General features: G+C 46.1%; 1 protein-coding gene across 4 annotated transcripts in view; it reads left to right on the plus strand.

Moving 5' to 3' along the window:
• Window positions 1-245: 245 nt before the first annotated feature.
• The window catches only part of nova2 (NOVA alternative splicing regulator 2), a 61,229-nt gene continuing 49,226 nt past the window's right edge, over window positions 246-12,248 (plus strand). Inside the window, exons 1-2 of one of the 4 annotated variants that reach the window (XM_037464006.2) lie at window positions 246-369; window positions 5,017-5,085. In XM_037464006.2, coding sequence (XP_037319903.2) covers window positions 348-369; window positions 5,017-5,085 — 91 coding nt within the window. In that variant the 5' untranslated portion in view covers window positions 246-347. Of the gene's footprint in view, window positions 370-1,863; window positions 2,835-5,016; window positions 5,086-12,248 lie in introns of those variants that run through there. The other 3 variants (XM_037463989.2, XM_037464015.2, XM_037463998.2) reach the window with 3 other exon arrangements.

The following is a 12,248-nucleotide window of genomic DNA, read 5'->3' on the forward strand; positions in this document are numbered from 1 at the left end:
CTGCTCTGTGTGTGTGTGCCTGCGAGTGACTGTGTGTGTGTGTGTGTGTGTGTGCGTGCACATGCAGGCAGCACAATGTCACCTTGACGACGATTCACAGGAGGCAACGAGGGCGCACCGCATCTGTATACGCCACCGGACAGAGAGAGAGAGAGAGAGAGAGAGAGAGGGAGAGAGAGGTATTTGCGTGTGCCTCTCAGAGCGCGCGCGTGTCTGTGTGTGTGAGAAAGAGAGAGAGAGAGAATGGGAGAGAGAGAGGAAGACTGAGGCGGGCATAGCTCGCTCTCAGACAGCTCGCACAGTGCTGGAGGATCCCTCTTCACATCCGGGCGGAGCTGAACGCAGAGATGTCAGGCACAGCGCACACAGGTGGGTCACGCAGCAGCCGAGGGGACAGGTGAGCCGCTCACAGGGGCTTTCATGCGTCCTCATAAAGGGCTCCCTTTATTTCTCCTTTTCTTTCAGTGTCAGAACTGCAGTGTGCTAATGCACAACCAAACATTTTCTTTTGTGGGAGGGGGGAGGGATCGGGGAGAGGGGCTGTGGGGGGGGGGGGGGGGGGGGGCGTGTATAGAGGGTGAGCAGGCCTACAGTCACGGCCTAAAAGGGTCATTAGTTTTTGTGAGATGCAAAAAAAAGAAAGAAGGTGAGATTATGGAGAGGCGAACAATCACAACAAGGAGGAAAACAACCACAGCTACAAACTGGAAAAAAATGAATTTTGGTTCATTTTTTTAAGGTGGTAATTTTCAACATGAAAGAAACCTTTCAATGTCTCCAGTTTATTTCACGTGTTAATTTACAGTGTAAAACGAAACCCAGGAAGAGAAAAGAACACAAATAAAAATGTGGGCGAGCTGTCCTCCTTCGCGCAGATGTGCAGGTGAGTTGGAGGCTCCTTCGGCCGACTCGCAGACCTCCAAACCGCCGCAGAGGGGCCTCGCGGGCCCCCACCGTTCAACCGCAATTGCTTTTGCCGCGACTGTAGCGGAGTCAAATAAACAAATAAAAGAATAAAGGACCCACCGCCGCATCCTCTGTGTGTATCTGTGTCCCTGTCGTTCAGCCGGAGAAATGCACACTCGGCCAATCGTGTCGCGACTAAAGGCGCCCCCACTCTCCCTCTACTTTCGCTCGCTCTCTCTCCCACGACGCCTTCACGGGAAGTGGGAAATTTGGTAATCCAAAAGTTTGGAGGCTTTTCTTTTTTTTTAGCGTGACGTGAATGTGTGTGTGTGTGTGTGTTTGTGTGTTTGAGCAGAGTCTTGGTGAGACTCTACGTGCACAGTATTCTCTTTTTTGTATTACCATTAGACTTCTATTCATTAACCTTTTGAGGCCCTATGGTTTTGGTTTGCATGTGAGCAGGTGTTCATATTGAGCTGAGATGTTTATTTATTTGTTATTCACTTTGTTGTGTTTTTGTTCGACTTCTATCTGCTTCGGAGTACAGATTGTTAAAGACCACTGTTGTAATGTAGGTGAATCTCATCGGCATTTTTAAAACAAATGTATTTTAACTATAGCATTGCTTGTTCTTGAGGGAAAATAAACACACAAACTAGACAATTCACTTGTTATCAGATGGTTTCACCCATTGCCTTTAATACATAAACAAGTCGCACTTTTACTCAAAAGCCTGGACAAAAAAAACAATTTGACGGGATGTCCTTGAAGGCATCGCAAGGCCCTGTGACGTCAGTGGCTCCCCTGCGCTCCCTCTAGCAGCCAGTCAGAGAAGGGATGCTCTGAATGCAAAGACTGCAGCATCTTCGCCCAGAGAACGAGCAGAAAAAAAGACACACCGTCTCTTTCTACACACTCTCTTTCTCTCTCGCTGCGTGCGTGTGTGCGTGTGTTCCTCCGGACCCTCTCCACGCAGACCCGTCCCCGCTGGGTGTCTCCGTGATCGGAGCCAGGACAGGATAAGAAGAAAGAAATTATAATATCGGATCTTCATCTTTTCTTTTCTTCATCTCGTTTTTTTTGTTATAACTATTAATGCTTCGCCGACCCCGTTCTTCTATCTCCGGTTGACTCCTCCTCACTTCTCCTTCTTTCGGCATTGTTCTTGTTTTATTTATCGTTCCGTTCCGCTGGCTGTTGCGGAGGAGCGCCACCGTCCTTGCACTGCCTGACATGAGAACGCGCTTTCTCCTCTGGCTGCAGCGGAATGACACACACATCCGAAGCTTGATGGAAGATTGATCATCTTTGTTTGAGCGTGTTTTCTATCCTCTCTCGCGCTCCAGAAACCTAGATCATTCTCCAGTTTTTTTTTTTTAAATTTTAATTTGTATTATTCTTTTTAGGATTGTATCCCACCCCCCGCTCCCCCCCCCCCCCCACTCCACCTCCAGCAGCACCACCTCTGACTCGATCATCCGCCGCTCCAGCGTTTCTTTCTTTTCTGTAGCCTGCGCAGCATCTTTCCAGGCAAACGAGCGCACCGCCGCGGAGAAAACGCGCCGCTAATCCTTCGCCGTGCGCAAGAAAACAGGCGTATCTTTTTTTTCCCCTCTTCCTCCAATTCCTCAAATCGCCTTCGCCTTTCCGCGCGGACTCCCGTCTTTAAGGCGATACGTTGCGTAAGAATAAAAGAAAGAAGAAAAATAACACATCGGGGACAAACGACGGGATTTAAACGCAAACGCAACATCCAAGAGCGAGCTCGAAAATGATGGCCGGCGGAGCAGTACAGCAAAACGGGATTTTTTCAAATCCTCACCATCACAATCAACCACCGCACATGGAGTCCGATCCTCCGGACTCGCGCAAGAGACCCCTGGAGACCCCGACGGAGGCCAGCAGCACTAAGCGCACAAACACAGGAGGTAAGAGCGCCGGGGGGTGTCTTTTGGTGTGTGTTTTTTTTTCTTTTTTTAGTAAATGCAGCTCCGTCCCGAGACGGGCGGAGGGAAAGCGGAGCAGGTTGATCTGATCCGTATACATGGCGCTACGGCTCCGATTCGTGTGGGTTTTGATGTAAAGAGATTCGGAAGGCCTGTTGTTTTTATTCTAATGAGCGCTACTTTCCATTAAAATAACGACGGGCCGACGCTGTTTTGGTGGAAAGGAAACAATGAGATGGACTAAATGGGGGGGGGGGGGGGGGGGAGGTTCGAGGGAAGTCGCTTGCCCCCCCTCCCTCCATCCCTGGTCACATCCCGACAGTTTCAGATCAGCTGAATTTGATGTTTCGTTATTTTTCATTATTGTAATTTTCGCGTGCAGCCACAGCGGCCATGCTGCGAGCCCCAGAACGAGGATGTAAACAAGCGACAGCCAGATTGGGCTGGTGCGCAATCCGCATGCACCCCCCCCCCCCCCACACACACACAGCCCCCTCCCCGCCGATTGATGACCTTGTGATAATCTCCCACATCAACCGCCGTCGCCGCTTTTGTGTGCAATTTCATAAAGCGGATAAACAAGCCCCGTGGCCGCGAAGGAACTAGTGTGTGTGTGTGTGTGTGTGTGTGTGTGTGTGTGAGTGTGTGTGTGTGTGTGTTGTTGGGGGGGGGGGGGGGGTCAGAATGCGACAGCATCTCTGTGTCATTGCAGCCTTGTCAATCGGATGCCAAGTATATTTTGGATCGTGCTTTGCTGTCCTGATTTGAGTAGCCCGCAGCTGGAAGGAGAGAGATGCTTTATTTTGTTGTTCTCGTCCGTTTGTTGTTCGCTTGGATGAGATATACACGGACACATGTCACCATGGTAATCACCCTATTTGTTTTTTCTGTTTACATGCTGTCATGCGCCCAGCATTCCCCATCAATCCAGCATACCAAACCATCAGCGTAGCGCCTCCAGGCCATGCACACCCTCCATCATACGGACACACACTGCAGCTTTAATGTGTTATTTTACAGGACACCCGGAAGGGGCACGTGCTCAACGGCGGCTGGCGACTTGGGGGATGCTTTTAAAATGCAAGACGACAATATACGTGTTTTTAGTCAAATTAGTAGATTTTAGGCTAAATAAAAAAAATCATATGTTCATTTAGGAGTCTGATAGAAATATAACAGGGACAAATGGTGACTTTAATGGTCCACATTCAATAAAGTTTTATGTGAACTGGACTATTTTTATGTAAATGATTTAAAAAACCTACTTTTTTTTTTTTAAGGCAGAAAACTCTCCAAAACACCGCCAAGAGCTGTGAAAAACAGATTCCTAATAGATGTTGTATTTGTGTATCGCTACAGTCAAATGCAAGAATTTGCCAGTTCAAAATAAGAATATAGTCCTTAGTTTGACCCCGAGGGAGTCCCCAGGATCAATATGTTTTCATCTAGAATCTAGTCGTTTTTTTGGGGGGCTTTTTGTTTTATAGCAATGACAGAAAAGAGGGACAACCGTACTCGGGCTAGAACACGAGATGGAGAGAGTGCGAGCGGTGTAGGAGAGGGGATGGTTAGGTTTAGCCATGCGTTGTTTAACTGCATGTCGATGCACTCGGAGCACTAAAGACTCCTCCTCGCCGCACGTTGGGCACCCAGGGGGACCATCCTCCTGTCTGCATAACAGGCCGACGGGCTCTTCCATTTAGACAAATGAAAAGGTTGGGACGATCATGAAGAGGATGGGGATAATAAAGAGCCCCGGCCCGACCGGGCTTTCACTCAGGCAGAGAGGGGCGGCCTCCCTCAGCCAGCAGCATCAGCCTGATGACACTTGGCTCAGAGTCCTTTGCCCCATAAGACAATCAGCAAATAGCAATAAGGGCTTGACTGAAGGTCTTGTTGTGTAAATCTTTGCACTGACCGTCAATTCAGGTCCGTTTAATTTTTTTTTGTTGATTAAGTATTTTGTTCCTATTATATAAATAACTCGTTTTATTCTAATGATAATAAGATGTTTTTACGTAAAACAATTTCAAGGCTGCGCTCAGGCCGCAGTTTTAAAAGTTCACAAAGTCAAAGTGCTGATGAGAGATCATGAAAATGGTTGTTTCTCTGTATGATTAGCTCACGCCACACAACCCCACCCCTGTGCTTCCTCTCTCTGTAGTGGCCTTCCTGCAGCCCCTATTTGAAACTGAAGGCATTGTATTCCCTCAACAAGAAACTGAGGCTCATGGTAAGCGAGACTTTGCTTCTGATCTTCTAACTTTTTTTTTTTAATCTTTACTGTAACCTTCTTCAATACAGGACTGATTCAGCAGCGGCAACACGATACATTATAAATGTCAGGAAACCCCGTTCAAATAAGATCTAAAGTAACCCCCTCACGAGGGATAATGCATGCTGATGCTGTTTATATATTGTGTGTTATCAGTTCCATGACATCCATTCTCATGCTTTTTTACACACACTCAATGTTCCTTTTTTTTGTCATGGTGCCCGACATTACCGCACTCACAGATGAGCTCTGATGACCTTTGACCTCATGCAAGCCATATCATCAAAACATTTGGGTTCTTTGTGATGCTGCTGTTCAAATCTTGGTTCGGGGCGTGTGCTCAGAGTGTGGCGTGTGGCGGCTTGTTGATTGACGCTACTCTGGTTTTAACCCTTTTTTAATATTTCAGAGCTATGTATTGAATGCGAACGGCCTATTAAACCGGAAATATTTCCCCTCATCAGAGCAGACAAATATCATGTTTTTATTTATTGAGGAGCAAGAGTAGACTTTTAATTTTCTGAAGACGGGAAAAGAAGGCCGTTTCTTTTTCCGACTAAGCGCTTTTTTGTCCCCGGCGTGTGAGGGACGACGAAGAGGACGAGCCGTTAATCCGTGAAGATGTCGGGAATATCAATAGTTGAAGGTCTTAATAATGAAACAATGAATGAGTCGCTGCAGTAGCGGTAGCTGCCCGGGCCCCCACCGAGACCAGCCCCATTCTTATCTCTGCTCCCCCTCGCCGTGGCCCGGCAGGGTTCCCCACCACACTAGAGAAATTTTGGTGTCCCTTTAATCATGCACATGTATGATCAGAGACGCTCAATGAGCATGTTGTTAATATTTGATTTAGTTTCAGGGGCTTTAAACTTGGATGGTTTTCAAAGGAAATCTGGATTGCGATTGGCTAAGATGACTACAAAAATCTCATTGTTGTTTCATAATTTAAGGATTTTCAGTGGTCGTCCAATCACAGTTCAGCGTTTTCAAGGCTTTTGAAATTTATTGAGAAAACACTTACAAATAATGTGTTCTTCTTCTGTAAAGTAGCATCTTAATTGGAATATTTGATTATCCGTTAAACACTTACGGAGTGAGTGTGAGGACATTCGGTTGGAACTTTAACTCACTTTAAATATGTCACTTAATCACTATGTGTGCATGCACTGCATAAGATCTTATTAGCTTCGGCACTGACATGCATTAGCACTGAAAATTGATTTGCAGCATTTATGATGCACAAATATGTTGAAGGTCAAGGCATATATTTTCACCCAACTTTTACGTTGCCGAACTTTATCAAAAAGATACATAGAGAGTCCAAGTATGTCCTTGCTTCTATTCAAGTGTAGCGCCCTGGAGCCAGGGCTTAAGAAAGAGGAAAGTCTTTTTGGGCAAGCATAGCAATATATAGTGATGTAATATATTTGCATTTTAGCATTTCTTGTACACCAAAATTTAAATAATTACAGATTACAGGTTACAATCTCTTCTCAGTGGAAAGCAAAACAACACAAGAATAAAACTTTCCACTGTCACTCCAAACTGGCATGTGTTATTTTTTATATTATTTGTAGTACATCCAATACCTAAATAAAACAGCAGCCTCTTTGTAAGCACAAACAAAGTAAATTGGATGGTGTTTTTTTTCGCTAGATTTTTTTATGTAGGTGGGTCAGAAAAAAGAACATGTGAGCGCGGTGCCTCCCACAGGTTTAACACTCAGGGGGAAAGTTTGCTGAGCTGCAAGAGCGGACCTCTCGGTCCTTTCCTCACTTTGTGTTTACCTTCTGTCCTCTCCTATCTGTGAGATGTAATCCATTCATTCAGCAAATGGATGGACTAGCAAGGCAGCGATAGGGTGGAGGAGGAGGAGGAGGAGGAGGAGGAGGAAGAGGGGGGCCTTGAAATGCCCTTGCCAAGTGAAATTAGCGGACTGGCAGGACAATTTCTTTGTGTGTGTGTGTGGGTGTGTGTGTACGTGTGTGTCTTGTCCTTGTGTTTCGTGGTCTGACTTTGGTTGTGAAAAGCAGGGACGCAGTTTACCGAGACAGACGGAGGGGGGGGCACACTTCCACGCACTCGGTGCCGAGACGGGGCTCTCTGAGGCCATTTATCCGAGCGTCTCTTCTTGCTCCCGGAGCTGAGCTGGAGCCTTTTTTTTTAATTTATTTTTTTTACAATTTTTCATTTTCTTCGAGGGACGTCCATGCAAAAGAAGAGCTGCCTCCCCTCAGTTGTGGGGAGATGAGAGGGAGGGAGGAGCCTCGCATTTGGGTACAAGTCGCCCGGTCCTCAGGGGCAACGACTCCCGAAGATGTCTTCACTAGACATACAGCGCCTTCCCCGCGCGCTGAGGGTCGGTCCAAACGCGCCGTTTGTTGCGGGAGGGCGAAGAGAGCGATGCTCTCCACGGCATCCGGCGTTCTCCGCTGCGGACGCGCCTGCCCGTTTACTCCCTTCCTCTTCCCTTCCCCTCTCTCCTCTTCTTCCTCCTCATCCATACTAATCACGCTCTACTTCAGACCATCACGACTGCGACCTCCTCCTCCTCCTCGTCCTCCTCCCCACCCCCCCACCCCCATGCTCCAACCCCCACCCCTTTTCATCAATCGCCTGGTGCCATTGACGGCGCTCGCACGGCAACCGTTGTCGATGAATTTCGTCCTCGCCGCCGTTGGTGGGGGGGGGGGGCTCTGCCCGATAACGTCTGCAAAGCTCTCCTTCGCCTCCTTCTCTCCACCCTCTTCTCCTCTTCTTCTTTTTTTTTTTTTTTCAAACCACTGCGTCAAAGTGAAAAAAGAAAAGAAAAAAGAAGCCATTGTGCAGGGGTGGAGTGAAGGCGGCGAGGGGTGGGAATATTCCCTCAAAGGCGGGCGTGCGATTGGCTTAGCGGGCCGTCGGTCGCTGCTGAGCCGCATGCTGATAGGTGAGGAGAGCGGGGCGGCGATGAATATGGATAAGGGAGCAATGAAAGGGGCCGATGCAGCAAGGACGACTGGAAGGGTCCCCCTCCTTTGAAACAGCCTCGGTCGGGGGAACAATACAGAGACACCAACATAAGACACACGGGCTGAAAGGGTTGAAAGGAGGCTGCTTCAGTTAGCTTATAGCCACCGTGTCTGCTTCCATTCCACGCAGACGCTCTGGTGATTGGGATGGTTGCAGTGAGGCATATGATTGGCTGTCCTGTAACCTCTGTAGCAGGATGTTGTTCTGATTAAAATGGAGACATTACCCCATCCAGGACCTCATATCTTATTTCTATTCAGATTTACATTGACATTTGTGCGATTGTTAGGTGACCTGGTCTGTTAATCGAATTGTCTTTTAGAGTTACATAATTCCAAATTTAAAATGAGCCACTTATTATTAAGATTTCAGTCATTTTCAAATGCAACTGCTGGCAACTGTTATGTGTTGTTTCGTGAGTTATCTAATACCTTAAAGAGTAAAAAAAAAATGAGTGCATTCGTTTGGGATTCAGTGTCGCTGGCTTCAAAATGTATGTAATTATGGAAAACTCTCAAAACGTAGAGGAGCTCATCTCCTCAACCCGAGCAGGTTATTGCTCCTCACACGTATCTCCAAAAGTCCTTTTCCAGAACCTTCTCTGAATGGTTGATCCCTTGAAGGGTCACAAGAATGCCAAGGGCTTTTCTGTAGTGATTGCCAAAGCGGAGGGCCTTCCGCACGCTGAAAGTCACAGCCTGAAATGTCAAATCGGAGCCGGGCCGAGGGGCCGTGGGAACAGCGAGGCGTCGGCGCTGCGCAGGCAGAAGAAGGGATGGAGACATTTCCTCACCGCGAGCTCCCTCCACTTCTGAGTGACGACGGCCATCTTTCCAGATCCAAGACAGATGGTCGAGGCCTCGCTGCTGGAGAGCTTTACATGTTTGTGTGTGTGTGTGTGTGTGTGTGTTTGTGTGTGCGCTTGAATGCTACCCCCCAACAAAAGAGCAGAGCAGAGGACTAGAGGGGGTGTGTTAGATAAAGCCTTCTCCCTCCCTCCCCCCATCCCCCCTTTAACTCTCCCTGCTTAGGGGAGATGAATATTTTCCAATTCCCCAGAGCTCAGAGCCTCCATACCAGACAGCCCCCCTTTCATCAGCTAGGCTGTGTTCACACTGATACACTTCAGACCCCGCCCTTCTCCCTCCTCCAATGTACGATTCACAGCGCTGCGCACACAATTCTGATCTGGATTGCTCTTGTGCATTTGACCCGATTTAGTTTAGATCACAATACTACTGCAAATTAGAGCAGACTTTCTGATACATGTCAATATCCATCTTTAAGGGACGTCCTCACATTTTCTCACCACGGAGGATACATATCCGTGTGAATTTTAGATGAATGCTTCATATACAAAACCAACACTATTTATTTATGACATATCCAATTAGACATATAATACCAGACAGTTTCTTCATATGAAGCATGTGACATTATAACGTAATAATATGTATACACTACAAGCAATTAAGCAGTGCGAGTTATCTAGTCTAAACATGACGTCCTCTCCTTTATATAAAGTGCTGTGTTTCCTGTATAAAAGATGCACTAATGATAAGAATGTATTATTGTTATTATTAGTAATTCATCAGCTTTGTTCGTTCCCCACTTTCTTCTAGATTTCCATTCTAGACTGGATTGAATTGACAGAATCTTGACTTTAATTTACTCAATTCAACTCTTTAAAGACACAGCGTGTTCACTGCCTCTCTTGCTGCTGTGAGGAAGCGACTGTAGGTGTGGTGGTCAGAAGGAAGCCTGTGAGTGTAAAACAGTACATGAGAAAATATTTGTGATCTTCAGCGGCCGCCACAAACCCCGTCCCCGCGGGCCCGTGGACACCAGATCCCAGGATTTGAGCCTCCAATCCCCCAGCATGGCGACCCTATTCTGGGCCTGGCCGGTCCACAGGGGCCTTAGCAACAGATTGGACTGTTTACTCATCCGGATATGTCGTTGTGTAGGACCATTTATTATTTATTATTTAACGACCGCCATAAAAAAAACACATCCAGAATTCGTCAGTCTGGGCTGATACAGGGATAATGAGGCAAGTTTTTGTCAAATCCTTTAGGCATGTACAAGGAGGTGTGTCAGTGTTTGGGTTAGAGTTGTAAAAACAAAGACGCCTGTCACAGCAACGGGAAGAGAACCCTGTGCACAGCTGCAGATACAGTCTGATACCACGAGAGAAAAGTTCAAACCCTCTCGAAGATTTCTCCAATTGCTCCTTAACAAAAATGGTTAGACACAGTTTTTTGGGCTGTTTCCCTATTAGACAATCAAACATCTTGGGTGTGCTTCAACTGACTGCTTGTGTCACACCTTGCTGCCCTCTCTTTGACCTTAAGGTCAAGTGTCCTGTTTGGAAGCTCACAAAACCCTCCCTCCTTTGCGACAACTAAAACATTAATACGTAATCAGGAACAATCAACACCTCTGTAATTATAGGCGGTTTACATGCTCATTGTGTTTTCAGCGTGAGACACACTGGAGGCTGAGGCGCTGGATCTTTGATAATTGTTCATATCAACGAGTGCAGAGAAAAACAAACTTGCCATCAAGCTGAGACATCAGGTTCCCTTAACATGTTATTAATTGTGTTAACTCAACCAGGACGTCAGAAGACATTAGAATACATTAGTCATATAAGTTTCATGAACACAGGCAGACCATGATGATTGTGAAATACTTAGTTTGGTTAACGGCGACACAACAGTGCGAACCAACAGCGCAGAGTAACAGCGCGACGCAAGAGCACAGAGTAACGTAACGTAACTTAATGTATACAGTAAATACACCAGGGATCAGTGAAAAGCGTGTTTTATTTTTTCCAAAGAAGAGTAGTTTTCTCAAATGAGTAGAGAAGTTTTACACCATCACTTTTTATTTGTTGCGCTGAGCTGCGAGAGGGAATACGGCGTGGGTGTGCGTTGTGTGAACTCTATTGGATTTTGAGGTCAGCGTTGACACTGATGGGTCAGACGATGCGCGCTGAGCCTCCGGCTTCTTATTTTGGCTCGCTAGATTGGCATGCGTGAGTATCACCTGCCCTCCTCGGATGGGGGATGACACACCGTAGGGAGCATGAGGTATAATTACACATAATTAGAATTTGCAACTGCGACATGTAGGTAAGTGAGGAGCTGTGGGAGAAAAAAAAAACAGTTACCAAACTTTGCTCCTTGTGGGCGGGGCACTGACGTAGGATCAAGATAAACTTACATGAGATGCAGCATCATTTCACACCATTAAGGTTTATATCTGTGTTCTCCACAGTGAGGACGATGAAGTTACAATTGGAAACCAGATGAAAATAAGAAATCATGTACCCGGGTTTCATCACTCTAACCTTTCGGACTCACAAAACTCTTTTAACTAAGTGAACAACTTTACCCCACAAGTCAAGTTCACTCAGAGTACAAGCAAGTCAAGAAAATGTGTCCCTGTTGTTCAAAATGCTTGCCCAGAGTTTTTAATCCAACCAGAAGGATCTTTAAAAATGAGCTCTTACCAAACGATGCCTGACTTTTCAAGCTTAGACCGTTGTATATCGACCTGATCAACCTGATAAAAGAAGAGGAATGTTAATAAAACTTCTCTGTAAACGGGATCGTTGGGCAACTGCAGTGTGGAAGGAAAAGGCAGAAAGTGCAGCTTTTTTTCTTATCTAACTTGAAGTATATTTATGAAAATTGAGTCATGGCAGTTATCAAACCTAGTAAAATCTTAATTCCAATGTGTAATTCAATCTGTGTTACATAACAAACTCAACACTGGAGAACTGCAGGCCTTTCTCATGATGCAGAAGACTATATCTTTTAGGGCATCCTAACGCCGGAAATATTTACAGATTTATAGCACAGACATGCTCCCTAAATAGTTTCTTTACTACTAAATGCACAGGCATGAATATAATATTTTTTTAAACTTTTTTTTGGATGTGATCTTCCTGTTTCATGTTTAAATCCATTTTTCAATGTGTGCCATGGTCACACGGACAATTGTCACCGACAACAGATGCAAGTGATGAGCATGATTAGTCATTGGTTACATCCACCCATATACGTGATGACTCATGTTGCCACGGTGGCGTAGGCTTGTTT

Source organism: Pungitius pungitius, chromosome 3, assembly GCF_949316345.1.
Source record: "Pungitius pungitius chromosome 3, fPunPun2.1, whole genome shotgun sequence".
NCBI lineage: Eukaryota > Metazoa > Chordata > Actinopteri > Perciformes > Gasterosteidae > Pungitius > Pungitius pungitius.